Source organism: Lepeophtheirus salmonis, chromosome 6 (assembly GCF_016086655.4).
Source record: "Lepeophtheirus salmonis chromosome 6, UVic_Lsal_1.4, whole genome shotgun sequence".
Lineage (NCBI taxonomy): Eukaryota > Metazoa > Arthropoda > Copepoda > Siphonostomatoida > Caligidae > Lepeophtheirus > Lepeophtheirus salmonis.
Window position 1 is genome coordinate 2,699,118 of NC_052136.2, and position 27,023 is coordinate 2,726,140.

A 27,023-nucleotide genomic window follows, 5' to 3' on the forward strand; every position below is an offset into this window, starting at 1 on the left:
ACCTTCAGAACTTTTTACTTAACCTAATAATGTGACAAGAGAATAGAAGCAACAAAAATCCTATTTCTTTAATTATATTTTTTTTTTTTCTTTTTGAAAGAGACTAAATTTGAAGGAATAACCTGAATAAAGAATCATGCTAACAATAAACATTTCTCAAATGGATGGGAATATAGTCTCCAAAAGACGGAGAGTAACCTTCATGCCCAAATTACACAAGATTTTAATCCCTAATTATGTGTTACTGATTAAGGTTATAAATAAGTATTAAATGTACTTTCTGAGCTGATTGCACCCCTTCCTCTAAAAAAGTAATCTGCAGAAGCCCCAGAGGTTTAATAGAATCATTTTAATATGTAAAAAAATTAAGACCTCTTCTGACATTTTTACCACTATATATTTGTATGTATTCATGAATATATTAATATGACATTTAGTTTGAAAAAATGGCATGTGTTAAAATTGATACATCAATACTGACATCCCCTCCCTGTGAGTCAATTAACAGACCAACTCTCTCCTACTGAGGCCATTAACATATTTTATTACTTAAAAAAATATAACTCGTATTTTTACATGAAATATACCGACATTAAGCATGTTGCACTTGTAGAGCGTTTCCATGCGACGTCCATGTTGTTGATTTTAACCATCTTGGGGGCCGAAACTAACATGTTTTAAACGTATAAAAAAAAACCTTTTTTCATTACTATTAAGGAAATGTTGAACTATTGTAGTGAATCAAAAAAAAAGTCAAGATAGAGTCAAGGGACTAAAAACTTCATTGTCCATCAAAAAATATCATATATTTCTTACTAGTGTTGTGTCGGTACTTATTTTGAACTGAATACCGTAGTCCCGTCCAGTGCAGTCTCGGTCCGGTCCAGCTCAGTCCTCCATATCAGTCCCATAGATAACTATTAGCCATAGATTGATTAAGGGCGCTCTCGTCGCAGCATTTCATGTCAGATATTGTCGGGGCAGGAAATCAATCAAATTTATTATATTAAGGAAAGAAAACATGAAGTGATTATACAATACTTTATATTTTTATAATAATAACTTTATGTATGACGTACATATGAGTCATGACGTATTATAATTCTGAATGAAGGGGGCGTCGCGGCAATTATCCTTTATGTTTACTACTATTATCTGTTCACTTATTTAATTTTTTGTATTGCCGAGATATTATAAAAGAAGTCCATCCATTATTAAATTAAATAATTCAAATTAGTCTCCAAAATGGCTAATAGTTGTGCTGTTTTTGGCTTTTTTCCAAAATAAGGCTGGCATTTTTCAAGGTTAAAATAACTAATAAGTACACAATTCACTTTTTTTTTTTAAATATTTTATTTTTGAACATAAATTACTAAACCAAAATATTTCATTTATCATTAGAAAAAATTGTATTAACCCTCTATGCGATATTTAATCTTTTATTTCTGTGGACATAGTAATAAGTTTTAACAATAAGTAAATAACATTAAGTATGTATTCAATTCTCAAATAGCCGTATTCATTCTCGAAACGTTTCTTTTATTGCTTGTTTCAATCGTAAATTATTCAGCCAAAAAGTTTCATCTATCATCTGACAAGTATGGCATGCAATATTTAAGCATTTTGGTTGTCACTGATAACTAATAAGCGATACGTATTAATAGCTAACAAGATTCAATTCATAACGAAACTATGCTCCCGATAACAGCTGACTCATAATCCACTACTACAGCGCCATTAATTAAAACTGTATCACTCTCTAATATATTCTCTATGATCAGTAACAAAACTAATCAAGTTCGGTCCTCGTTGACGTCACTCAACTTTTTTATATCAGTTATATTACCTACAGTCCGAAGGACTGATTGGACGGCTACTAAGATGGCACGGGACCGAATAAATAAAGACTGACGAAACATCATCTCTAACGGTCAGTTTCATAATACATCAGATCTTATTAATATATATTAAAATATACTACTACCTCATAATATATACTTATTTTATCGTTCCTAATTGATCCTAAACAAAATTAACGGTACAAATTTCGCCGTTGTGTAGAGATCTTGTATTATCTATTATCATGATTTAACTCAAATATTAGCATTACTGTTTATCAGTGGGATCAAGTTGTATTCAATAAATGTGTTAAGTCTTATTATATTGTTAAAGCCATTTCATGTAATTTCTTCAAAATTATATTTTAAAAATGTCAACCATGAGCCCCTAAGATGGCGTCGCCTTTAACTATATTTTTAAAACATAAGATTGACAAAATTATAATATATTTTGATGAAACTTCCTCATGCGGCTGTAAGATTTTTAAAAAAAGACTTAACATTTGCATTGGGTATATACCCAATACCAATAATAAATATCCGGGATGGGGCCAAGGACATTGGTACTTGTACTTAAGTGTCCAAATATCTTATAATTTAGTTCATATATTTTGTTTGAAAAGTATTACTTATAAATACTCTTACACTTACGTACTCCTAAGTACCTTTAACTGAAAGTTAGAAAATATGTATATTGATCTACCACGAGCTGATCTTTGCTCCTCTAGTATTTTCAAGATTTTAGAAAGAAACACACTAGCTATAATCTTTACTCGCTCTTATGCTTTATTACTTGCCTCAAAACTGGGTACTCACTTGAATACTCGTTACTTGCTGGAATACTCTGCAGTCAAAAAGACATATTTTCTAAAGAATAAGCGAAAATTTGTAATTTAAAAAAGGTTTATGTTCTCAAAAAATTAAATTTCAAATGTAACATTAAAAAAAAATCAAATGTTAAATTTTACTCAGAAAAAAATTAAAAAAACAATAGTTACTCTTAAAAAATTATTTTTTTTTGGAAAAAAAATTGAAATTTTTTATTAAATATTAAAAAAAATCAAATATTAAATTGTCTAGAAGAAAACAAAAATTTCTTAATTGAAGGGCTAAAGCCCCTCCATCCCACCCCTTGCGGATGCCACTGGTAGTTAAAATTTCAATGAAGTGCATACTTGTGCTGGAAGTACATTTAAATGTAGTTGGCTACAACCCTAATAAATAATAATATTTGAATTAAGTCAAAGTAATAGCTACCAAAAATCCCTATTAATTTTTTGAGGAAAAATTAGGGACGATAAAAGTAGGATAATTAGAGAAAATTATCTTATTTTTCCCATTATACTAATAAGTACATATATTGTCTGTTTTAAGTCCTCTTACTTGCTGGTCTAATTTTGCTGGAATGGTTGTCCCCCCCCACCACCCCGCAAATGAATTAATTTTTGCTCTTTACTTGAAAATTTAATATTGATTTTTTTTTTAAATTTAATAAAATTTTCAATTTTTTTCCAAAAAATTTAATTTCCTGTTATTAGCTATGGTTTTTTGAAATTTATCTTCAAAAATTTCATATTTAAAATTTAATTTTGTGAACAATTGTGGATTTTTGAAATTTATGTCCCAAAAAATTAATATCTGATTTTTTTTCTTTCGAAAAATTTGATATTTAAAATTTATTTTTTGTGAACAGTTATGGATTTTTGATTTTTTTTTTTCGAAAAAAAAATTATATTAATATTTGAAATATAATTTTTGAAACTTTTTTTTGAGAATAATTTAATTTTTCAACTTTTTTCCATAAAATGTTTATTTCTGAATTTTTTTTTAAATTTCACAAACCAAGCCCTTCAGGAAATATATTCTTGTGGACGTCCCTGTTTCCTTAATATCAATAAAAAAAAATTTTTTTAATTCTTATTAAACTTGAATGTTTAGGCCCTCCAATGGCCGACATCAACAATGGCTATTATCAATGAAAACACTCTATCAAAATTATATTGTATAATTTTATGAACATAATATTCCTTCTTCGTTAAATATTAATAATATGAGATATTATTGCCATATATTTACAATATATACTTTGATAAGAGGTCGTGAGAATATGGGACATTTCTGGTATGGAAGGCGTGATCAGTGCATGCTATGTATTGAAACATTATTCTTGCATTAACATATTTATACATGTGACTTGTCAACACAAAAGCAAGCTAGAATGTTATTTTTTTCGAAATTGCGTCAAATTAGAAATTTTATTTGTATTTTTTGAGTAATGATCGTCAATATGTATCATCAAAATTGTTCTTACTAACCCATAGCCACAAACAAATTCCACGCAAAGTAGCAAGATTCATTCTCAAAATGAAGTGATTATAAATTGAGTGATTTGATGTATTTGAAAAACTATATCTGGGACAAATACGGTCTCATATCTGCATCAAATGATAGATCTAAACCAGGGATGTCAAGACTTTTCAGTAGGTGTGTCAAATAAAATTGATTTTTTTTTTGTATTATGTCTTGTTGATTGTCACTTCTAAATGATATCTAATTTTATGTATGGTTACTTGTCTAATCATTACACAACCTAATGTTGGTATAATCAATTGATATTACATAATCATATAATTATTAATCAAAGTCGTAATTATATTTAGATAGAGCTTTATCTCATTTAAGCATCCGTTCGTGAACGAATTTTTCACGATTTTTTTCCACTGAGCCGCAGGGGCGTCCACATGAACTTATTTTGAGAGGGGTTTATTTTTGAAAAGAGACAAATTGAGGAGTCAGGAGTTTATTTTTTTTTTGTTCGAGCTTGAATTTTAACAAGTAATCTTTTTAGAAAAGGAAAAATGAACCTGTTTTGCCATTAAACGACGACCATTTCTCGATCTGGATGGGGGAGCCTGCAGACACCCCTGAAGATAACCTATATTATTGCAATTCACCAGCATGTTAGATAATGTCATGTCACTAGGTGCACGTGTGTCATAATTTTGGCATCACTGTTCTAAACTATAGTTATCATTTAATATTCTTCTTGGGTATCTCTACTCATGCCAGAGTTTTGAATATATACAAATTATATAGCTGATTAAAATAATATTTCTATGAAACATTGGGTTCTTATTTATTCGGTCCAGTATAGTCTTAAGACTGGTCCTTCAGACTGTCAGTTATAGAACTGATCAAACAAAGAAGAGATAGAGTTGAGTGACGCCATCAAGGATCGAACTTTATTAGTTCCAAAGTAACTAGAAATATAAGGTTAGACCAAAGTAACTAGAAATACAAGGTATGTCAATGATGCATATTTGGACAGACGTGTGTCTTCCAAATCGCGGTTTTTTCCCTTATCGATCCAGCGTGATGTCATAGTCGATATACTATTAAATTCATTGATTTAATTCACGCATACTTATGAAATCTTAATAATTCAGACTAAAATGCTTTTCAGTTTTTAAAACTAAATATAGCTTTAAAATAAGATATTATAGTGGGAAATTATCTATATTTCAAAAACATATTTTTAAAAAAACATAAATTACTTCAAAAGAGGTATAAAAATAAATTAGAGTAGGATAAAATTTTATATTTAATAACTTAAAAAGTTAAGAGACAAAATGAAGCATCTTTCTTATTTTCCTAGATATTTTTTTGTTATACGACTCTTATTTAATTTATTAATATATATTTTAGTCGAATAAATCTTCGAGTACATATAAATTTTCTCATAACTTCACAAGGTTTATTAGGGTATTCACTATAAATAACTTTTATCAGTCTACCCACAACAAATGGTTAAGTATCCACATAATTGCTGTAGAATTGATTAAATTCGTCTTCAATTTTCTTTGAAAAGTTTATAAATTCTGTAGATAGTTGAATTAATCCTCCTCTTGTTAGAGTTTGTAACCATAGACCAGGTGGAACATTTAGATATGAAGTATGGATTCCTAATGTTGGGAATTTGGGGAGGAGATTTTTGGCCATATTCCCCTCAGCGTATATATATCTCTCAAATGTATAAAAAAACTATTACATATTTATATATTGTAATTTATAGTTAAGTTATGGATTACTTTAGTCATTCATAGTTTAGTATACACGACAGCAAAATGCAAAAATACCCACAAACTTAACAACTTTCAGCTCAATTTGTGTTCCAATATGAAGAGTTCACATACATTCTGCCACGATATGAAATAATTTTTTAAGTAAATATATTATAATAATGCTGAGACATACGACTTTATTAACCTGTTCTATCCAAGGCCTTCAATATTATACATAGATCTAACTGATTGGAATATCATATATATTTATACAAAGGGTTAGGTATATCAAATAAATCATTATAAATGTAAAAGCAATAAACTGTTTCTTCGCGTTGTTCAATCAATATATTTCATGAAATGATAACTGTTTTTATATAAATGTTCAGGAGTTCATGATTGAAATACACTGATGACCCTGGAGTTATAAAATGGAACTTCTTATCGTTGACACGGTCATGGATAGATAAGCTGAACGTAGCTAGAAGTTTATTAATGTATAAATGCACTTGTGGAATACTAAAAAAAAGTATGATGGGTTATCCAATTTATACAATGGCCTCTGATAGCTTAGGACTACAATCGATCCTGATGTTAATCAATCTTAAAATATGATGACTAAAAATAATATATACCTAGATTTAGCCGCCAAATATTTTGGAATGGATTATATCTTACTAGTGATATGATATTTATGAATTTAATATAATAGTAATATATTACTTATTAGTAATTACTATTAAAACGATGACTAAACAATATTATATAATGAACTCTTCTTATCAACTCTGACGTCACAAAAACAATCCATCTATTTAGGTTGACCGGCGGTCTGTACGGTACAGCAATTTGAAAATGAACGCTACCCCGATATATGTAATTGACATACCTTGTAATTATAGCTACCTTGGGCTAGAACATCATGTAATCGAGCATTCTAGAATTTTCAATTTGATGTTTTGTACCGACTGCTGGGCAAGGCAGACAGATTTTAACAAAACACGTAACCAAGCATTCTCTATGACAGGGGTAGGCAACCTTTGAGACATGGAGTGGCAACGTCAACATTTCTAACTAATGAGTGTGCCCCTATCAACAATAATGGTAAAATAACACACAAACTTTGGGAATATGTTCCAATTTGCGCGTACCAGTGAATATGCCTACGCGTGCCATAGGTTGCTGACCCTGTATCTATGACGTCATGGAAATGTTGGAAGCAAAACATCAGTCGTACATGTGTAATGGAATAACCTTGTATTTCTATTAGCCTTGATCATTTCTAGGAACGATATGGAAGACTATACCGGACTGAGACTCATCTTGACGGGACTGCAGTCTTCAGTCCTCAATAAGGATCAACACGACACTAGTCGTATGTGTAGGTATTAAAAAAGATTTATTCACAATTTCTTCTAATCTGGATTTTTATACGAAATTGTTTTGTTTTGTATTTATAACAAAGATGGGAGAGAATTCTTCTTTTAGAGGAAGATGCTAACGTCACGAAGGTCTATAAAATAATGAACAAAAATTAATAAAGAGCACGTGCAACAACCGTTTTTTCTTTTCTTATTTTCAAACAACGGTTTGACCACTATTAGTCAAGGCTCTGAACGTCCCCCAACGCTCCTTTTAAGAAAATCATACTATAAAATAAGATTTATGCGATTGATTTTGTAATGTGTATGAAAAAGTATTTAATTATTATAAAAATTAAATAAATTTTCTTTGAATAATAATTTCTCAACTCATATAATACCTACAAGGTGATGTCTCAAAATTAGAATCTCCTTCGAGGCAGTCTAGTCTCAGTTCTAAAAGTTTGTAGAAAAAAGTTTTGTAATTGGCATCATCCGAAAGAGCTAACAAAAAGGTACAATTTGATATTTGTTTTGTTTTTGCGCGATCAAAACTATTCGAGCATCAAGCCAAACGGCAGAGGGCGTGTAATCTTCTTCGCACACAAGTCGATCTCCGACAAGAAGATCTTCACAGTGGACGCTATTTTGAACAGGAGAAATGATTGCTTCTTGGATGAATGAAGAACTCAGGTAGAGGGAACTTTCAGAACCAAACATCCAGCCCAGGTCATGGTCCTCGGCATCGTGACGTCCGATGGCAGCAATATGCCTGCCCACTACTTCAAGGCCAACGTGAAAGCCAACACTTACGTCTACTACAATGTCCTCAGGTACCATGTCTTGCCATGGTTGAAGAGCACCTTCCCCAGGGACAAGTATGTGTTTACCAAAACGGCGCCCCGGCACATATTTCTGGATGAAGAACATGCTGCCTTCTGGCCTACAAACTTCTGGCCTTCGTCCTCACACGACGTGAGCCTCCTGGAATTCGCAGTTTGGTGCTTCTTGGAGGGAAAGACAAACAAGACTTATCACCTGAATGGCAATCCCCTGAAGGTTGTGATCACGGAGGAGTGGAACAACTTATCCTGGGTCTTAATCAAGGTCAGCTGTGCTTCTTTTCGTCCCCCTATTGAAGCCATCATTCAAAATGAAGGTGGACATATTGAATAAAAAGTGTAGAAAATTGTTAAATTACCAAATTTTGATTCAAAAGTTTGCCATAAAAATGGCACAAAATAAAAATATGGAGAAGTAAAAACGTTTTTTAAAATTTTCTAATTTTTGAGTTCTCATTCAGTATGTATATCATTCGGGATCTAAATTTTTTTGAATTGCTGATGTGCCATGAAAGTTTATTCTATTTATATTATTATTTTAAGTAAGCATTACCTTTTTTAGTATACTAAAGGGTAGGTTTGAATATTTATTATAATATGAATACGTATGATCAATTTAGATCTAATATTTATAGCTTAACGCAATAAATGTGTTGCTAAGTCACTATAAGGGCGTAGAACATAAGGGGAGTTTGAAATATTTATTAGAGGGAAGGTTAATAGAAATACAAGATTGTACCATAACGCGTGTACGACTGATGTTTGACTTCCACCACGCTTTTTAAAATTTACGTCATAGTGTATGAGTCGTAGCGTGTTTTCTCAAAATCTGTTTTTCTTTCACAAGAAGCGGTACGATACATTAAATAGAAAATTCTAGCTATAGTGGCATCATAGACTATGAATGGTACATGTTTGGTTAAAATCTGTCTATCTTGTCCAGCAGTCGGTACAATACATCAAATTGAAAATTCTAGCAAGACCGATTATATGATGGTCTTACCTTGTATTTCTATTGACCTTGTATTAGAGGTAGTCCAAGGTTAATAAAAATACAAGGTTTGGCCATCTAGACCGTTGATGCCCTTGGACAGTCAGGTTTTTTCTTCACTGCCCGTTGAAGTTTCGGGATGACCATTGAAACTTCTGGATTTAGTCAATTGCAATGTATACCGGTCCGTGGCACAAAAAAGAGAAGACCTCTTTGCTAGAGGACGCGCTAAAATTTGGTGCGTTTTTGAAAGACCAATAACAGGGATTTTAAGTCACGTATGAAGAACTGATACAACATTTAACATCCACCTTTACTTTATAATCACTATAAATTAATGTGATTGATAAATATCATATTTCGGAGGGGCTTTTTCGTTATATTTCTGTATCTCAAGAAACTTCTTCTTATACGAATTACAACTCCTTGTTTAATCATTTGCGTTAAAAATATGTAATTTGTTTTAATGAATGCATAAATTAAAGTATTAGTTCGAAATATATACACTTATTATAGATTATATGACTACAAGGGGGTCTGTAGGGGTTTGAATAAAACACCCTGCATTAGTGATTAAAATATTTTCCTAGAAAAATCTGTAAATTACCTATAAGAAATAACTTTTTATGGTTCAAAGAAGTGGCAACATTTTGTGAACTGTATAATGTTATAATTTAGAGTGGTGATTTTTATATTTCTGTATAAAAAGGACTATTTTGTTCGTCAGCAATTTCATAAATGACCATGTTAATAAAAAAATTATTAAGAAATTTATTTTAAGTGAAGAATAGGGTGGTTTGTTCAACGTAAGGAAATTTTAAACATACAGTCAAACCTGGTCCAACGTCCCCATGTTTTAAGCACGTTACAGTACAAAGCAGCAATATCCAACTTTCAAATTTAGAATTGTTACAAAATAGGAAAATTGATTTTACAAATCAATACAGATTTCTGATCATCCAAATTCCCTTACTTTATTATCTCTTTTTGCTCTAAGTTACAGGAGGACTTTAAAAAAAAAACATTATTAATATTTTTTATAGGCTAGAAAGATGAATATCATAATGATTTTATGTAAAAAAAAAGAATTATGCTTTATTTTAATATTTATTGACTCAGACAATAAAATTTGTATTTTTTTCTAACTTTGATTGGGCTAGATATGCATATGCACAGATGACAATGTAAAACAATGTAATTTAGTATATAGGTTATTTTCGTTATACATGATAATTTGACATAATCGAAATTTGGAAAAAATGTTGATAAACACCCCCCTACTGAGAAGATATAAAATATGTCTTGAAAAAAAAAGGACAGTTGTTCATTCTACTTTCATTATTAACTTATAATTAGTTCTTGTTCCACAAAAATGATCTGATGTTGAGGATTGTGACATACATTTTCATCCATGAAGAAACATCAAAGGAATTGTCAAACGAAATATACCTAATTAAAAATTTGATTACGTTCTTTAATGACTTAAGGATCTCAGATGAATGCAATTTAAGTAGATCTTTCTTATTAATTATTTTTTGCTACTAGCACAATTGATATTTTATTCAAATAAAATTGTACTTATATATTCAAATAAAAGTGAGTATTAAAAAAATATAAGTTATGAACATGCATTCTACTTAAATTAGCATTATTCTCTTGTTCTTAATTTTATAAAATATATTTCAAATATTATGTATTAGTAAGTCTGCGCAGGTTGTCTTTTTTGGGCCATCAGGTTACGCATCTTTTGAATGCTGTAATCCGACCCGCAATATTTTATATAATCTGACCATTATAGAAAATTTGAGAAAAACGTATAATACTTCATTATTACTTATCGAGTATATATTATTTCAAATTTAGAATTGTATTAACAAAGTTATTCCATCCCCCTTGTACAATTGATTAAGAACTTGGTACATAAATTTGCAGAACCCTCATCCATTGTGTTCCATATTAGTCTCCAAAAAGAAAATTCTTCATTTCAAATTTATTGTTATATTTTTTTCCTTTAGAAAAATGTGAGCAAAATTCAATGTGTGGGATCATAAGAAAAGGTGGATTTGCCAGTTTCTAGCCTATAGTGTGAGACTTGAAAACCTCGGTAGGGGGACACTTTTGTTCAGTGAGAAATATGACTTATAATTGTAAAATAACGATAACTACTAAGCGATGAACGAACAGACTTTTGTTAGAAAGTGAGTTGAAAATACCGTCAGCACGATCCGTGTATTACTCATTCCTACCAACTAATTTACAAAATAGTAGACTTCAATACCTCAAATCGTACTAAACAATCTTCCTTCTTCATTACTGAATAATTTATAATAATTAATGAGTAAGCTGGGTGTTTTGGCCCATATGCCCTTGCAATACGCAGATATTATAAATCAAACGCCGTATTATTTATCATGATAAGGCTTTGTGTCCTTATCATACCTAGATACATAGATTCATCATATCTCTTTGGAGACTATCCAACAAAAAATTGTGGCATTGAAAAGAAAAATAAACGACTACGGTGCCCAATAGTCCAGACAGAAAACAATAATACAAGGTCAACGGAATAATTCCCATATATAATAATAATTAGTGAATATTTTTATATGAAAAATATGACATTAAACACGAGATCGTTAGAAAATTTAACACTATTCAAGGCGGGTTTAATATTGTTATTTTTTTTTTTCAATGTTAATTATTAATTTAATTTACAAAGATATAAAAACAGTGAACATTTAATCATTATAAATTCTATTGGAGATTCGTATTTGGAAAAAAAAAATATTAAATGAATATAATATAAATATATGTAAATTTTCTGCTATAACAAAAAATGCTCAAAAAATTTGAAGGGGAAAAAAAATCATACAAAATAATTATACATATGTATCAAAAACTGATATATGAAGGTGAACAAACAAAGTTTAGGATGTGAAAGACCGGTTCATTATTAATATTCGGTATTTCGGTATGTATGTACATAAAGAAGAACTACACTTGAGATCACATCAACAAAGGAAGTAGTAGAGCATGAATACTTGGAATCATGGATTCTTCATTTCATAGGTAAAGGGGAAAGGCCTGTTAGCTAGGAAGGGGGTTTCTGACATACGAATGAATTATGCGACTGTTTCTTTAGGTTTGCTAGATTCCTTGGTTGTGTTTGTTGGGGATTCTTTCTCATCCGTGGAACGTGTCTTGGGGGTGGAAGGCGTTCTTTTCCGCTCCTGAACCTTGACTTTGGATTTGGAGCGTTGCTTCCGATGTTGAAGATAATCTATAAAGAGAAGATGTGTGGAAAGTAAGTACACAGCAGTGTTGGAGGCATTCCCTCTCCTCTTACCCGTGATATGCATTTGCTGGGAAGTTTTTCGAGCACGTCTTTGGTCTTTATCACAGGTATGACTGACTAAAGGTTCCACGAGCGTGTTCAGGGAAGGAACTTCCCACTCGTAACGCCCTGGTAGAGGAACATCTCGACTAAAGTCGTAGTTCCATCTCTGACTCGCTTCTTCGCGATTCCGAGCAAGTTCTCTTTGTACGAAGCGAACGTTTTCTTCGTGATCCACGGGGCCAAAGAGGGCGCGTTTCACACGCAGTGAAGGCCGGACCCCGAATCCTTGAGTTAGTTGATCGATTAAACGAGCACTCATTCCGATGATATCAATCACTTCCACATCGGAATCCGTAGTATTATAAACAAATCCAGGCGAAATTCAAAAAATAACAATAAAAAACGGTTAACGAACTAGTTGAGAAATGAAGAAGAAGAAGAAGAAAGAGAGAGAGAGAGAGAGAAGGGAAGAAAAAGAAGAAGAGGAAAAAAAAAGGAAAAACAATAACAAAAGAGAAAAAATTGGGAGACAAACAAGGGAAGGAAGGTAAGATATCCAGAAAAGGCGGGCACGACTTAACATTCCCAATAGTGATGTGACGACTAAAAAAAAACCGATTCCAATTCTACATCCGATTTCAACATTATTTATAAACTACTAACGTTATAATTTTTTTTAAATACTAGCGAGTATAACGGGTAAGCCGATACATAGCGGTGTCGGCAGGGGGAGTGGGGGATTGCTAGAGTGGCCGGAGCGTTGAACCCAAAACTATTATGGATTTTGCAAGAAAAATGTAAGAAAGGATTTTAAAAAGAAGATCATTTCAGGCCCAGATAAATTTTAACATAAAATTATATTGAAACATAAAATAAAAAATGCTGCGGACGCCACCCATGGTACAGTGAAACGTATCATATATGTTTATGTTTAGAAATGTTCGGTTACAGTTCCAAATATTATGATTTATTATACAACATGCATTACATTTATAGAAAACTTATGGCATTAAAATAACAAAATTAGAAAAGCTTTGCTGAATTTTAGTTTGTCTTTGCAGTTTTTGTGATTTTTTTTCCCCATAAATTTTAATACGATATTTTATAAAATGATAAGACTAAAGTCATGAATTCACATAATCGTTTCCTGTATCTTGACAGATTTTTTTTTCTTTTTTTCATAACTTAAAAAATAATAAATAGGTTAATACCAGTAATAGACAACAATACACAAGAATCGGAAATTACACCTGACTTTACCGATTCCAGAAAAAACAAACGATTCTGATTAATCGTCCCATCACTAATTCTCATACAAGCTACCTTCCCCCTCTGCAGTATTCGATCTAACGCTTCCTTTCTCTTCTCTTCTTTTTTTTCTTTCTTTCTTTCTTCTCCTTTTCTTTTTATTATTATTCTCTCAGCTCAACGCCCCTTTAAATTCAAAATTCCCCCCCCCCCTCATCTTCCTTGGCGTAATAACAAATGGATTAATTTTACTTATAAACATTAATGTACATATAAAAAGCCTTGTTGATCTGGATCAAACTTTACTTCATGATGGACGAATGTGTTATCCATTTGGATTTTTTTCTTGGGAAAATGATTTAAATTTGTTGTAACTTTCCTCCCCCCTCTCTTTGTTCTTGAATCAGAATAATGCGTATACACATGCCCTTTCTGCCTATATTTTACTAATCAGGTAGTGGTATTCATTATGATAGTAGTACTTTAATACTATCATTAATGTAACGAGCTCTGACGATTATTTTCCTTTGCTAATCTCTGGATACAGATGACATAATGGTTGACATACTTTACTATGTTCCGTATCATGATATATATTATGACATAATTCTAAAAGAGAATATGATATTACTTTTGCAACTACTGTAGTACAGAAATCCAATTACAAAAAAAGGACTTCTCAGCAGTTCTTTGTCTTTGTTTGACAAGGGAATGGGCGCGCGTAAAATCTTGGCTATGCCAATTTACCCATATAAAAAGAAACAGAAAATGTCATATTTATATTTGTATTGGAAATTTAGGCCTTTTATCAGAATATAAGTACCAAATGTATCCCTATTTTAGGTTGAATTTTTGTATTAGCTATCATAGATTTAGGTTAAAATCCATTTCAATAGGTGTTTAGAGAGCAAAAATGAGACTTGAACCAAAACTGGGAGGAGCTACTTGTTCTAGACGGATAAAGAAACATACGAACAAAGAGAGAGAGAAAGAGAGCGTTCTGCTTGCTGGGTAAGGGAGAGAAAAAAGCTTGTAGATGAGGGGGGAGGAGAAGGAGAGTCAGTGTTATTACAAATTTTTTTTTTTTTTTTTATTATAATTTTTTTTTTAGCTATAAGTCGGTCGCCATTCCTCAGGGGTTCATCTTCTTTTAGAAACTCTTTGCCAAATTTGGTTTCTTTCTTCGTTATTGAAAAAAAACTGAAGGAAAATCGCTTCGAGAATGTAAGTTAGCCTATTTTATTGTCTGGGAATCCGTTTCTTACAATTTGACTATTTTATAATCCCTGTCATAATATTTTATTTTCATAAATAAAATGTCAAAAGGCATATTTATATATTTATTTAATTAGAATATATATTCTAATTTTTGGGAGTAGTTGGTGGGCTGTTCAATCAAGTATTTTAAACTAGCAATCAATGGAGTGGATTTTAGTATTTATTACTCTGATCTATGTTTCGTTAAATTTTCCTTGATACACAGTGGATAATATGTTGTTAGGTTACTCTTTAGTGTATTTTATTATATAAATATATAATATTATGAGAAGTGAGTTATATATTTACGAGGAAGTTATAGAATAACTTTTTCTCAAGTCAAGTTTGACAATACCCTACGCCCGTTTATTATTGACACTGACGTTTCTAGGGAGAATTAAAAAGAGGGGAGGGGGGGGGGCTACAGGAGAGTTGAACCGTCGTCAAACAGAAACGACAAAAGAAACGCTCATAAAGTGGAACGTCAAACAGCTTTGTATGTTCACAAACTACATACACAAAGTAGAAATGTAATTTTCTCCTTTCCATCGAACGTTCGACTGACTGACGGTGGGGATCTTCAAATAAAGAAGAAGATCTCTTCAGCTTCCTTCATCTTCAAAGGAATGTTATTTTATGCATACGATTTCCAACCCACAAACGAGATAGTATACCTTACTATGAATATAAAACAGATTTTTAACGGTTCATAGTAAATATGTAGTATTAACGCGCGCGGAATATTCCTTGTCCAAGGATGCAGGTGTTAGCTTATACAAGTTATACATTTATAATATTGCAGATGGGTGCTGGAGCGCGGCAGTCCTTCTTTCATTCGTCCTGGGCTACTTCTGTATTATAATTATTATATTATTATAAACCTATAAGCCCACTTGTCAAAGTCATTTTCACATTTGACGTTTCTCTAGTTGGACTTTTGTGTAGTGTATTTGTTGCTGTTTAAACAATTTCTTGTGACATTATTGTGAAATAGTCCTTATTCATCATTTATTGAATTTATAGAGGTATGCTTCTTTTGCTCTTTTGATACATCTTTAGCATAGTAATGTAATATTGTTCAATCTTAATTATTAACGTTTGACGCTGTCAATTATTTTAATTATTTGTTGTATGTCTGTTTATCAATGTAAAATAATTCATTATTATCCATAGCAACATAATGTCCAGATTCAGTTGTTGCGATTTATTTTCTTTCAAATGGGTAATATATACATATATTGTGTCGTCTCTGAAATTTATAATGAATTTTCCTCATTGATATAATGCCAAATTTTGTACGAAATCTTTCCGTTATGCACTCCTTCAAGAACTTTATCTGAAATTAACTTTCCACCCATTCTCCCCTCTCCTTACATCATGATTCATGCGTCATCGTTCATATGTGAAATATGTCTGTTCATCTTTTTATTTTATTTTTCCTGTATTTCTAGAACTTTCTTTCGAATTATAATACATATTTCATAGCGTTTTGACATAAGATGTTTCGCGTCTTTCTGAATTTGTCGTGAAAATATGTATGTATTAAGAATAACGGGGCAAATGAATTTGTGGGGAATTCTTTTTTTTTAATACTTGAAAAGTCATTATGTAAGCAATATTACGCTATTGCTAGCTATCATGAGTTATGCCTTATATTCCCATCCCACTGAGCGTGTGTAATTCAAAATTATGAGCTGAAGTAAGCAAAACATTCCTTTTTGTTGCTCGCTCAGGCGGGCGAGTGTCAAATTAAGGTGAACTTCTCTTCCCCCTTCTTCTTATTTACTTGGATGTTACTTAGTACTTATTAGTTTGTTCTGTACACTACAGTATACATACTACTGTATACGAAGAGTCACCACCGCAGTGAGTAATTATAATTCATAAATAAATGATATTGGATAAACCCCGTCTATTATGCAATTTCTTTTTGAAATCATTATATTATCCATTTGATAATGTTACAATTTATAGTTTAATGTGGGTCAATAATTATGAGGAACTTGGGGTGCTTTATTACTCACCAGTCTGGCCATTTAAACTATGCGTCAATTCTTGTCAATATTCTTAGAAAAACTTCCTGTTCACCCCCAAGTAAACTTACATCGAAGAGCGCGCTCTTGTATAGGGGAGGGGGGAGGGGAGGTACATTTGGGTGGATAATCTGTCTTATTCAAATTCTGTAATTCTTGTCTGTTGAGACGCGGAGAAGGGGCCCTTTTTTGTTCGTATGTAAGTTTGCTTTGTGCTTCAAAAGTTTATTATGCGATAGATATATATATTTTTATCGACTTTTACACATTGATTAAAAATAATTATTAATATTCTTTTTTTTATAGTTTCGTTGTGGTTTTTTCTTTTGGTCTATTTTCGAAATATTCTTCATGCAGGCCAAAACCGCACTTCAAATCCTCCGACGCGATTATTAATTTGATCTTATTCTAAATCCCAAGAAAAGGACGCAAAGCCTTTCAATATGTTTTAATTACTATTAACAGGTAAAATGATTTATTGATTGATGTAAATTATCGAATTGACAAAGTCCATTGTTTCCTATCTTTCTCCACCCAGTTTTTATAGAGTAATAATGACTCAGTTATATGCTTTTTTGTTAGTTTGAAATATCAAATAATGATGATTTACACAATTATTATTGTTATATGAGTATGACAAATGCATATTTAACCTGTTGTTGAGAGTAATTCCATGAATGATGAATGCTCCAATATTGAGTACATTTATTAATCTTTGTTAATTTTGCGGGAGAAGAAAAAAAAAGTATTTAAAAACTCTGAAAAAGACATTAGAATTTGTGAGTTAACTTCCTGATTTCTAACGTATCGTTGTTCTGTTAATTTTAGGCCAGAAAATTGGCCTGCATATTGCCAGGTCTTCTACTGGACCGGACTTCCCTCCTATAGAACTCGTCTTTTACGGTTGTACTTACCTACCAGGTTAATTCTTAAAAGTTCTTGGATCATCAACTATTCAGAAAATTGTTACGATGGCTGCTGCAGAAGAGATTTATCCTTATCTAAAGCGATTAGATCATGCTCTCCAACTAGAAGTTAAATATAAGGGCGGTATTCAGCCCTCATGTTCTTCAAATTGTAGTGGGACGATCACTTGTGGGATGAGAGATGGTTCATCTCATGTACTCAGATGCTTGAAAGTATGGTATGATTTACCCTCGGATATATTTTTCAATGCCATCTGTAGTATTGACAGATTCCTCTCAAAGATGAAGGTAATGATTTAATTCTTTTAGAATGTATTTTATTAAATTAAACGTCCACTGTGTTTCAATGAATTAAATTCATGTAAACTTCTTTAATACCTATACGTATTACTTATTTATGTTTAGGCCCAGCCGAAGCATTTATCGTGCATTGCTGTATCAGCTTTTCACTTGGCATGTCGTCAATATATGCAACTTCATCAACCCCACAAGGTCATAACTATTCCTGAACCCTCTGATTTGGTGTCAATTTCCCAGTCAAGATGTTCTCCCTCGGATTTACTCAGAATGCAAGCTATTTTATCCAATAAATTGGAACTTAATCCAGTTGCAGGACCCGAACAGCCAATAACATCCTTGGAATTTCTACGATTGATGGTTTCTGTTTGTCGAGCAGCTACTTTTAAATTGGGACTTCAGGATAAATTGCAAATACCTGATTCCATTCCTGATAATCTCCTTCATCAATTGGAAATCTTGGCTTGCGATTCTGTCACTCTTCAGTTTAGACCCTCTGAAGTGGCTTTGGCTTTATTAGCCTCTGAGTTTCAAAGTCGTACAGATGTCAGTGATCGACATATTTCAACTCTCATGGGGTTCATTGCCGAATTGCAAAAGTACTGCAACGTAAGTATTTTTTTTTTTTTTGTATTCAGAACACAAATAGAATATATATTAATATTGTCTATGAATCATTTTTTTAGATCTCATCTGGAAATTTCGTAAATTGTCTGAATGTTGTAATGGAGCTTTTGAATAAATACAATGGCGAGGGTACAGTTACTCATCGACAACGCCTGGTGTGGAAATTATCAAATCGAACATTAAGACATCTAAGACCGACAGATAAGCTTCGTCCTACCTTACCAACAATAAAAGAGTCTGGACAGGCCAATGTACAACGTAGAAGGTTGGTTGAATGGTTTATAACAAGCATATATATTTTTTAACATTCTTTTTAATTGTTTTAGATCTTCTAGCGAGTCTTCAGACGAGTTTCTTGAACCCTACAGCGATTCGGATCAAGAAATGGAGGTTGAGGGATGGTCTGTTGAGACTTAGCGCAATATTTTTTCTGTTTTTTTTAAGACTCTTCTTACTCTTCTTTAAATCTTAAGATCTTTCATTTATAGAAGGACCCAGATATTTTCCACTTCCACTAAAATTTAGCTTTTATTTTTTTTTAAATCGTCATTAGAGTTAATATTTATTAGAAAAATCTACTTAAAAAAAATTAAAAATATAAGTCATTTGCAAGAAAAAGAAAAAAAAATATGAAATAACAGATAACACCCAAAAGCTATTATTTAGCCGCTGTAAAAAAAAAATATATATATATATAATCCTTTACTTTATGTGTTATTGTCTTTACCCCTAGAATTTTACTTTTTTAAATATTAAATAGTGTTGGAAGTACCCCCCCCAATTTTTTTAATGAAATGGTGATTTTTTCGTTCTTTATTCGTTCCTATGAAAATTGAATTTTATCGAGTTTATTTATCACCATAGGCTACATGATGTTTTTTTTGCTTTAACTTCATAATCATTACTCGAATACAGCTACAAAAATTACGCCATTTTACAAAGCGCATATTTATAAACCGTAGCGGCAATACGAAGATGGATTTCTTAGCTCACAGGATACAAATCCCCTTTGCTTTTGGCATCATCACAACTAACAAATTTACCTTGAGCTTTGTAAATCAGAATATTTTATAGCTATTCAAGAGTTTCAAATATTTCCGACCCATCAAATTAAAAAAAAGTTTCTCATAGTCCTTTGTAACTCTTTCGAAAGTAACTAAGGGACGGTGGTGGATTAATAAATATCGCAACTGATGAATACATTATTCATTTATTTAGTCAAACTTTTCATTCATTCAGTCTTTCAAGAAATATATTCCAGTGTTTTTTTAAAGAAAAACTTCTTTTTGATGTGCGTATTTAATTTATGTGCAATTTTTTTTTATTTTGATCGAGTTGGAAAGATTTTTCATTAAGTTATTCACCTATAAGTCTTCATTATATCACTTAAATATATTATTTATTTTTAAACTTTTTTGGGTTTTTTTTAAATTAACCTTTTTGGGAAAAGGAGTTTTATGATTCTGATAATTAGTTTAGCGTATGTGTTAAATACGTAAATAAAAAATATATTTTTTAATCATATCTGTATCACAAAAAAATCCCCTTTTCCTTTTGTCGGACCTGCTATTATAACATTAGTCATACGTATAGACTATTTATTACGCAAATCGGGTTAGAATAAACTTTATATATCTATCTGTCAATATGAAAAATGGATCATTTGTTTATTCCTTAAGTCTGGACAATAATGAATAATTAATCACAAACTAAAGTTGTAAAAAAAAACATTATTTAAAGAAATAATACAATTTATCTTAAGTATTATTATATTAGTTACTAAACAACCATTTAGTCTTTTAAAAAAAAAAAAAGAGATTTACCAATGTATAGATCTATTCAATTATGAAAAGGTAAAGCTAATTATTAAACTTTTATTTTTTATTAAAATAGCCTACTTTTACAAAATGTTACAAAAGTAAAAAAAAAAAATAATTTATAGAACACAATTTACTATTCTTAGAAAAAAAAATCTAATCTCTGATATGGTGGATGGACCGTGAGGTTTATAAGTGGAAAGGATATCTGAGAAAGATGAAGTCTATATTTTACTTATTGTTCTTAGATTATAAGTAGGGCCGGTTGGGAATTTAAACATGAATGACCTTTGTTAAAATACAGAATGTGCATATTTGATTGATTTTTTTTACTTCATCAAAATGACCATTTGATGGCCTTTTGTTCTATAAAAGTTTGATGTATATATTTAGAATTCTCGGGCACTCCCACCCCCTAAAACCGACCCTGTTTATAACCAACAATAATTAATGAATATTTTCTCCCAATCACACCTTTACTTTCTTTATTTAGAAGTAAAATCAGTAATAATTTTTTGACGATATTGTCATGTGGGAAATATTGTAGAAAATGTTTTATTTTTATTCATTTTATTTGGGTATAATAATTAATAATATATATATATAAAAACTGTGATAAAATAAAATGTTTATCTTCTTAGAGTACTCACTTTCCCAAGGCTATCTCTCTCACACACATAACATGAGCATATTATATAGCATATTTAATTTCAGTATTTATTTATTATCAATCATAAAATTATGATTTATTATCTTGGAAACAATATTCTTTATGTTTGCAAATTAATTTTCCAGACCTGCTGCAATTCTATCGTCAATTTGCTGTATTCTATGTATCTCCTCTTAAATAATGTACTTACGAGTACAACATAACTTATGTTAATTTCATGTACAATTCTGTTCTATGTCAAAAACATCATTATTACCAAATAAGTACAAGAAGATCAAATAAATACAATCTGATATACTAAATCTGCTATTATTTCTACCTTTTCCCTCATAGGTGAAGGACTCTTGACTCCGGATTATAGTACACATATGTGACCTTCACTCAAAACGCAAGCCAGAGTATTTTTTTCTCAAAAATTGAGTGATTATTACATCTGTTGACAACCGGTTAACCGGTTGTTGTCTGTACTCTTCTCTTTTGTTAATTATTTAATAGCCAATAGACCACTGTTGTGTTAACTTCGGCGCAGGGTAGTTTTGCCTTAAGGATATTTCGTCTTAATATATAAGTAAATGAGATTTAGAAGTCGTTATTTTTCATTTAAATGGATTTTTAAATTAAAGTATGTAATTGTGTTACTATAAAACACATCAAATAGTTGTTGGACAAATGATGGAATTGGGCCCTAAGACTTCAATGCATACACCAACAAAATCTTACTATATAATGAATTTGAACCAGAAACAAAATAGGTTCGAATAGAAGAAGTGCCAATTACTTATTCGTTATTAGTTATCATTAGACATGATGGATTATTGATATTGGACTTATTCTCATGTTGATTTTATGAGTGTAGTGCATATGAGTTGCTGGTCCGTGGGGAAGGTGAAATCCTTCCAGTGCCGCTTATCTGAGCATCAAAGAACCCTTCTAATATCCAAAAACAACCTGGCCCTCAGGTTATACAGATAAAATGTTAAAAAAAAAAGCTGTTTAAAGGCTGCCATCGCCTTGAAGACCAAAAAAATTGATACTATAACCAGAATCATATAATAAGCTTACATACAATTGTATGGTTGTTAAAAGATTGAATGTTTGGTTATACGGGTGCAATTTATTTTAATAGTGGGGTAAAATACTGGGAGGGAGATGGCTCGGGGAGTGAAATACTGATTATGAAAAAAAGAAAAAGAAACTTCGACATCTGACACCAAAAAATAGTGTAAATTTTTATGTTCATAATATGTGAGTTTATCCCTTATAGTATGAAAAGTCACAACGACTGGCGTTTGAGGGTTAGAAATATCATCTAGCCTACTCTAAAATATTTCTTTTTGAGCTGCCTCTATCATATGATTAAATCATTGATATTTAATTGAGATATATTCTTTGGAAAAAGTAAAAATTAGTGATGGGACGATTTCAAAAAAATTCCCGATGCCGATTATTTAATATTTTAAATAATAGTTAAAAAATACCATTTTGCTGTCAGGGTTGACCACAGAATTATATTTTAAGGGACTTGGTTTTTGAAAGTGAAAGAAAAAAAAAACTCAAAAAAAAAAAAAAATTTATTGAAAAAATTTGCCTATGCTCAAAAAATTAAATTTTTTGGGAAAAAATTTAAAATGCTAAAGTTTTTGGAAAAGAAAATTTCATAAATCTCCATCTGTTCTCAAAAATATCAAATACTAAATTTCTAATAAAAAAAATTAAAAAATACATTGTAGTTACTCGGAGAAAATTAAATTTTCTAGTAAATAGCCCAAATCCCTTTATTTGGAGGGGGGCGGGGGGCAATTTTTTTCTTCATAAATTAGAAAAGGAATGAACAGATAAATACCAGTAACAAATAAGATTTGGAATCGCTAATTACCCATTATTTTCCCAATGGCGATCCCGATTCCAGAAAAAAACATCCGATTCTCCAATTGCAATCACTAGTAAAAATATATCTTCTTTTTTTCAAGTTGCTTTCTTTAACACAAGAAATATAACAGCTGTCATTTTGACAATTATTCAAACTTTGTTATAATAAATTCAATGAAGTTCTAATCTATGTAGATAATTAGTCAATATTAAATCATTTATAATTGCATCCGCTTACAAAGTTGAACACCTTGTTTGTTTGTCTGTTTATAAGCAGGATTAAGGAAAAAAAAGTTACGAATCAATTTTAGTGAAAATTTGTAGGAAGAGTAAATACAGTGATGTAAATCCGGTGTGTTTTTTAGATGGCCCGTTTTTTTGGAATTGGTACTCAGAAAAATGGATTTTCTTTTCCTTAGCAGTTGTTATTATTATTTAATTCCAGAGTATTGAACATCCCTTCCTATATAGATTCAAAACCTGATTGAAAATTCGGATGTTCTCATAAACGAGGGAGCGTAATCCAGAGGATTTGTTGCGTAGTTATAATTGTAATTCCTTGTTGAACTCAAAGTAGAATGGGGGATAGACATTAGAGTAATTCTAGCAAATGTCCTTGTTTATATCATTGTCTCCTTCCTCCTTTATTCCAGCTAATATGGTTAATATTAATTGTATTCCTGTCCTTTTGGCAACGGAGCATAAGTATAGAATAACTTATTAGTTTGAGTATTTATGTATGATAAGAATAAATTCTGAAATAGCCATGACGTATCATTGGAGAAGAAGGAATCGTCAGGTGACAACAAAATACATAGGGTATTTTTGTGTTAGCGAGGTAACGCCATGATATCTTAATACACTCGTCGCCTTATTAAATAATGAATCTAAAAAGAAGAAACAGCACACGCATCAACCGTTTTTCTTTTTCTAATCGCTATACTTGTTTTTTTTCTTTAAACGCATCCCATCCTTAGGTATAACATATGTTGATGTTGCCTATGTAATAACTAATAACGAATAAGGAAAGTATCTTGAAGAACCTCTTCTGGATTCTGACTTTCCCTCGAGCGCTGTTTGCCACTTTCATCACAGTTTAAAACTGTTCTGAAACATTGTCTGTCATGCAAGGACCTCATGTTGCTTTTATTCATTTACATAAAATATCTAAAAATAGAAGAGAGAGAGAAAAAAAAAAAAAAAAATACACGACCCTGATATCAGGGGCGTCCGTAGGATTATATTTTATATTTTTTTGGGGGAGAGGTTTTTTGGTTTTGTTCGACAAAAAATCCAAAGCTATTCACAAAATATTAAGTTTTTTGAAAAAATTTTCAAACATTCATAGCTATTCACAAAATATTAAATTTTTGAAAAAAATAAAAATTTTATAGAAAAAAATTTTCAAAAATCAATGCCTCTTTTTAAAAAGTTATTTTTTTTTAAATTAAAAAATTAAATTTCAAATATAAAAGCAAAAAAACATTTTAAAATTAAATTTCAAAATTTTTTTTTTTTTGGAAAAGTTAAATTACATTTTCAATATTAAATTGTTCGAAAAAAAAAAATTGAAAAATTAAATCAAATTTTTTGAAAAAAGAGTTCAAATATTAAATTTTCTGGTAGAAAGAAAAAATTCCTTAATTCTGTTTTTGAAGGGGGCTAAAGGTCCTTCAGCCCACTCCCTGCGCACACCCTAATTATTTACAATACAATTGGTGCTCCACAATTAAAATTACTCGTAATTCATATATTCAATAAGAAAAATGTTTCTAATTTGCATTACTTACAATGAGGGAAATTGATATCAAAACATGGCTAAGGTAATCAAACGCAGATATTTATTGAAAATGTAATAACTGTTGAAACATAAATATGAAATCAAATAGCATAAATTGAAGTAACATAGAACCCGAATTATAAACCGTCAAATGAAGATAACTATGATAATTTTATTTAAAAAAATGGCGTAGACGTTACCTGTTATCAGAACTTGGAAGGAGGGGGCAATTATTAAAGTTGTAAAAATTATGACCTACCGGTTTCTAAAAACATAAAATAACTACAAGCCAAAATTAATTCCGACAATTTGAAGAATGTTTGAGAGATGTAATTACATTCCATAAAATTATTTGCAAGCAGCAGCAACATGAATGGAACAGGAAAAATCCCACTCCATATCCGGCTAGAGCATAGACAGGCATTAATCAGATGACGATACTAAATTCCAGTGATGGGCAAGTTATCTGTTTAACCAGTTTTGTTTAACTGAATTAACTTTAGAGTAATTTAAGTTAAATTAACTTACCGAACCTTGGTTAAGTTAATGCTTATTTTGATGTTAAAAATAACTATTTAATTTCAAGTCAATTAAGAGATTTATTGATGGTACATAATAAAAATTATTCTGTCGGTCTGTCTGTCTGAGATTTTCTCCACTTCCAATTGAACGATCAAGGAAAACATAGCAGATTCAAACTCCCAACAACAACATCTGTTTTGAAGCAAAAAAGGGAAGTTTGCTTCGTATGATAACTACCAGAGGAGGCAAATCTGGAATGAATCACGTTCAACGACGTGTCTGCGTTTTTTCACTTAAACTTTAAGTTGAGTTTAGGTCATAAGTATAGTTAAGTTTAGGACTGACACAACTACACTACTGACACTTAAAACTCTCAAGGAAACCCTCAGTGTAACTCTCCATCTACAAAACGGTTGACTTTATACTTAGATGTTCTATCACCAAGAATAATGATAGCAGCTTTGAAAAATACGAAAACACTGTTAAGGGTTGCAACTATGAAATAACTACTACATATTTTTTTCTTATTTTTGTTTGTTTAACAACTACCGGGAATACCCGGTATTGATAGGAGTTATTTATCGTCAACAAACAGACAAATCGAAAAAAAAATATTCGTTAATAATATAGATATGTACTCTTTTCTTTTCTTTTTTAATATAGGACACTGAGGCTTAGCTACACTTGCTCGTTGCTACATTATTACTTCTTATATCAAGTAGTCAGGCAGTTCTAAGATATGAAACACACAATCCAAAATGAGGCATCGAGAGAATATTAATCACTTTGCTATATTAATATAGATAATTATAAAAATCTGTACATTTATAAATAAAACCTCATCCAAGAATGTTTTCTAAATATCTATAAAGGTTTTTGGGTATGGTTATATTGTTCAATTTTGATTTAAAAAAAAGTTTATTAAAATTTCTCTAGGAAATAAAGTCATCTCGAGAAAAAAAAACAACAACCCTAGCTATGGATGCATTTCTCTTGCCACTTTCTATACACACTCCGAATGTTCTGTGTAAAGATATTTTAAGAAATATTTGCACTGAAAAAAATGACTGAGGATGTTATTTTTGAAGATCTCAAGAGAATAAAGATATAATACTAATTAAGACTAAAACTCGGGAGACAAAAGATGGACATATTGCTGTAAAAATATGAAACTATAAGAATTGAATATGACAGTTTTGAATTCTGATTTGATATACTCTTCGCCTCTTTCCTTAGAGTATCTTTAGTCTCTATGTAGCGTTTATCAATATTGGCAACATATGCCAATTCAATTCGAGTGTTAAAAATCTAGTAAACCGTTCAAGAAAACAAGCAATGACATTCAAACAAACATACTATTAGAATAGACTTTAAAAGTTGACAGCATAATATTATGCTAGAAATTGCATGAAAACAAAATATTTTAGGAAAAAGTTTATGAATAAACATGAAAATTGACTTTTAAGTTAGTCAAAATACCTACTAGAGTGTCTCAGTTCCCGGGAAATTGTATTTGAGCGGAATCCCGGGACACAATTTTGAGGAAT

General features: G+C 31.0%; 2 protein-coding genes and 1 long non-coding RNA gene across 6 annotated transcripts; 2 read left to right on the forward strand and 1 right to left on the reverse strand.

The window, feature by feature from the left end:
- The first annotated feature begins 5,659 nt into the window (after positions 1–5,659).
- LOC139905757 (uncharacterized) lies at positions 5,660–8,524 on the forward strand. Its single transcript, XR_011780797.1, has 2 exons — positions 5,660–7,284; positions 7,365–8,524. It is a non-coding gene; the product is annotated as an uncharacterized lncRNA (long non-coding RNA).
- A 2,399-nt stretch (positions 8,525–10,923) lies between these two features.
- Positions 10,924–12,961, reverse strand: LOC121120289 (uncharacterized). The gene is made up of 2 exons (XM_040715136.2): positions 12,440–12,961; positions 10,924–12,373 (listed from the first exon to the last, which is right to left on the reverse strand). Exons 1-2 carry the CDS (start codon positions 12,747–12,749, stop codon positions 12,216–12,218), a joined length of 468 nt encoding a protein of 155 aa, XP_040571070.1. The 5' UTR covers positions 12,750–12,961; the 3' UTR covers positions 10,924–12,215.
- Positions 12,962–14,728: 1,767 nt separating this feature from the next.
- CycG (cyclin G) lies at positions 14,729–21,607 on the forward strand. 4 transcript variants are annotated; one of them, XM_040713949.2, is made up of 6 exons: positions 14,729–14,902; positions 17,275–17,433; positions 17,797–18,182; positions 18,300–18,800; positions 18,878–19,083; positions 19,145–21,607. In XM_040713949.2, the coding sequence occupies exons 3-6, from the start codon at positions 17,940–17,942 to the stop codon at positions 19,233–19,235; spliced, it is 1,041 nt and encodes a 346-aa protein (XP_040569883.1). In that variant the 5' UTR covers positions 14,729–14,902; positions 17,275–17,433; positions 17,797–17,939; the 3' UTR covers positions 19,236–21,607. The 4 variants fall into 4 exon arrangements, with proteins under 4 accessions (XP_040569883.1, XP_040569886.1, XP_040569884.1 ...); XM_040713952.2 differs by lacking the exon at positions 14,729–14,902 and adding an exon at positions 15,422–15,960; XM_040713950.2 differs by lacking the exon at positions 14,729–14,902 and adding an exon at positions 15,576–16,801.
- The last annotated feature ends 5,416 nt before the right edge of the window (positions 21,608–27,023 follow it).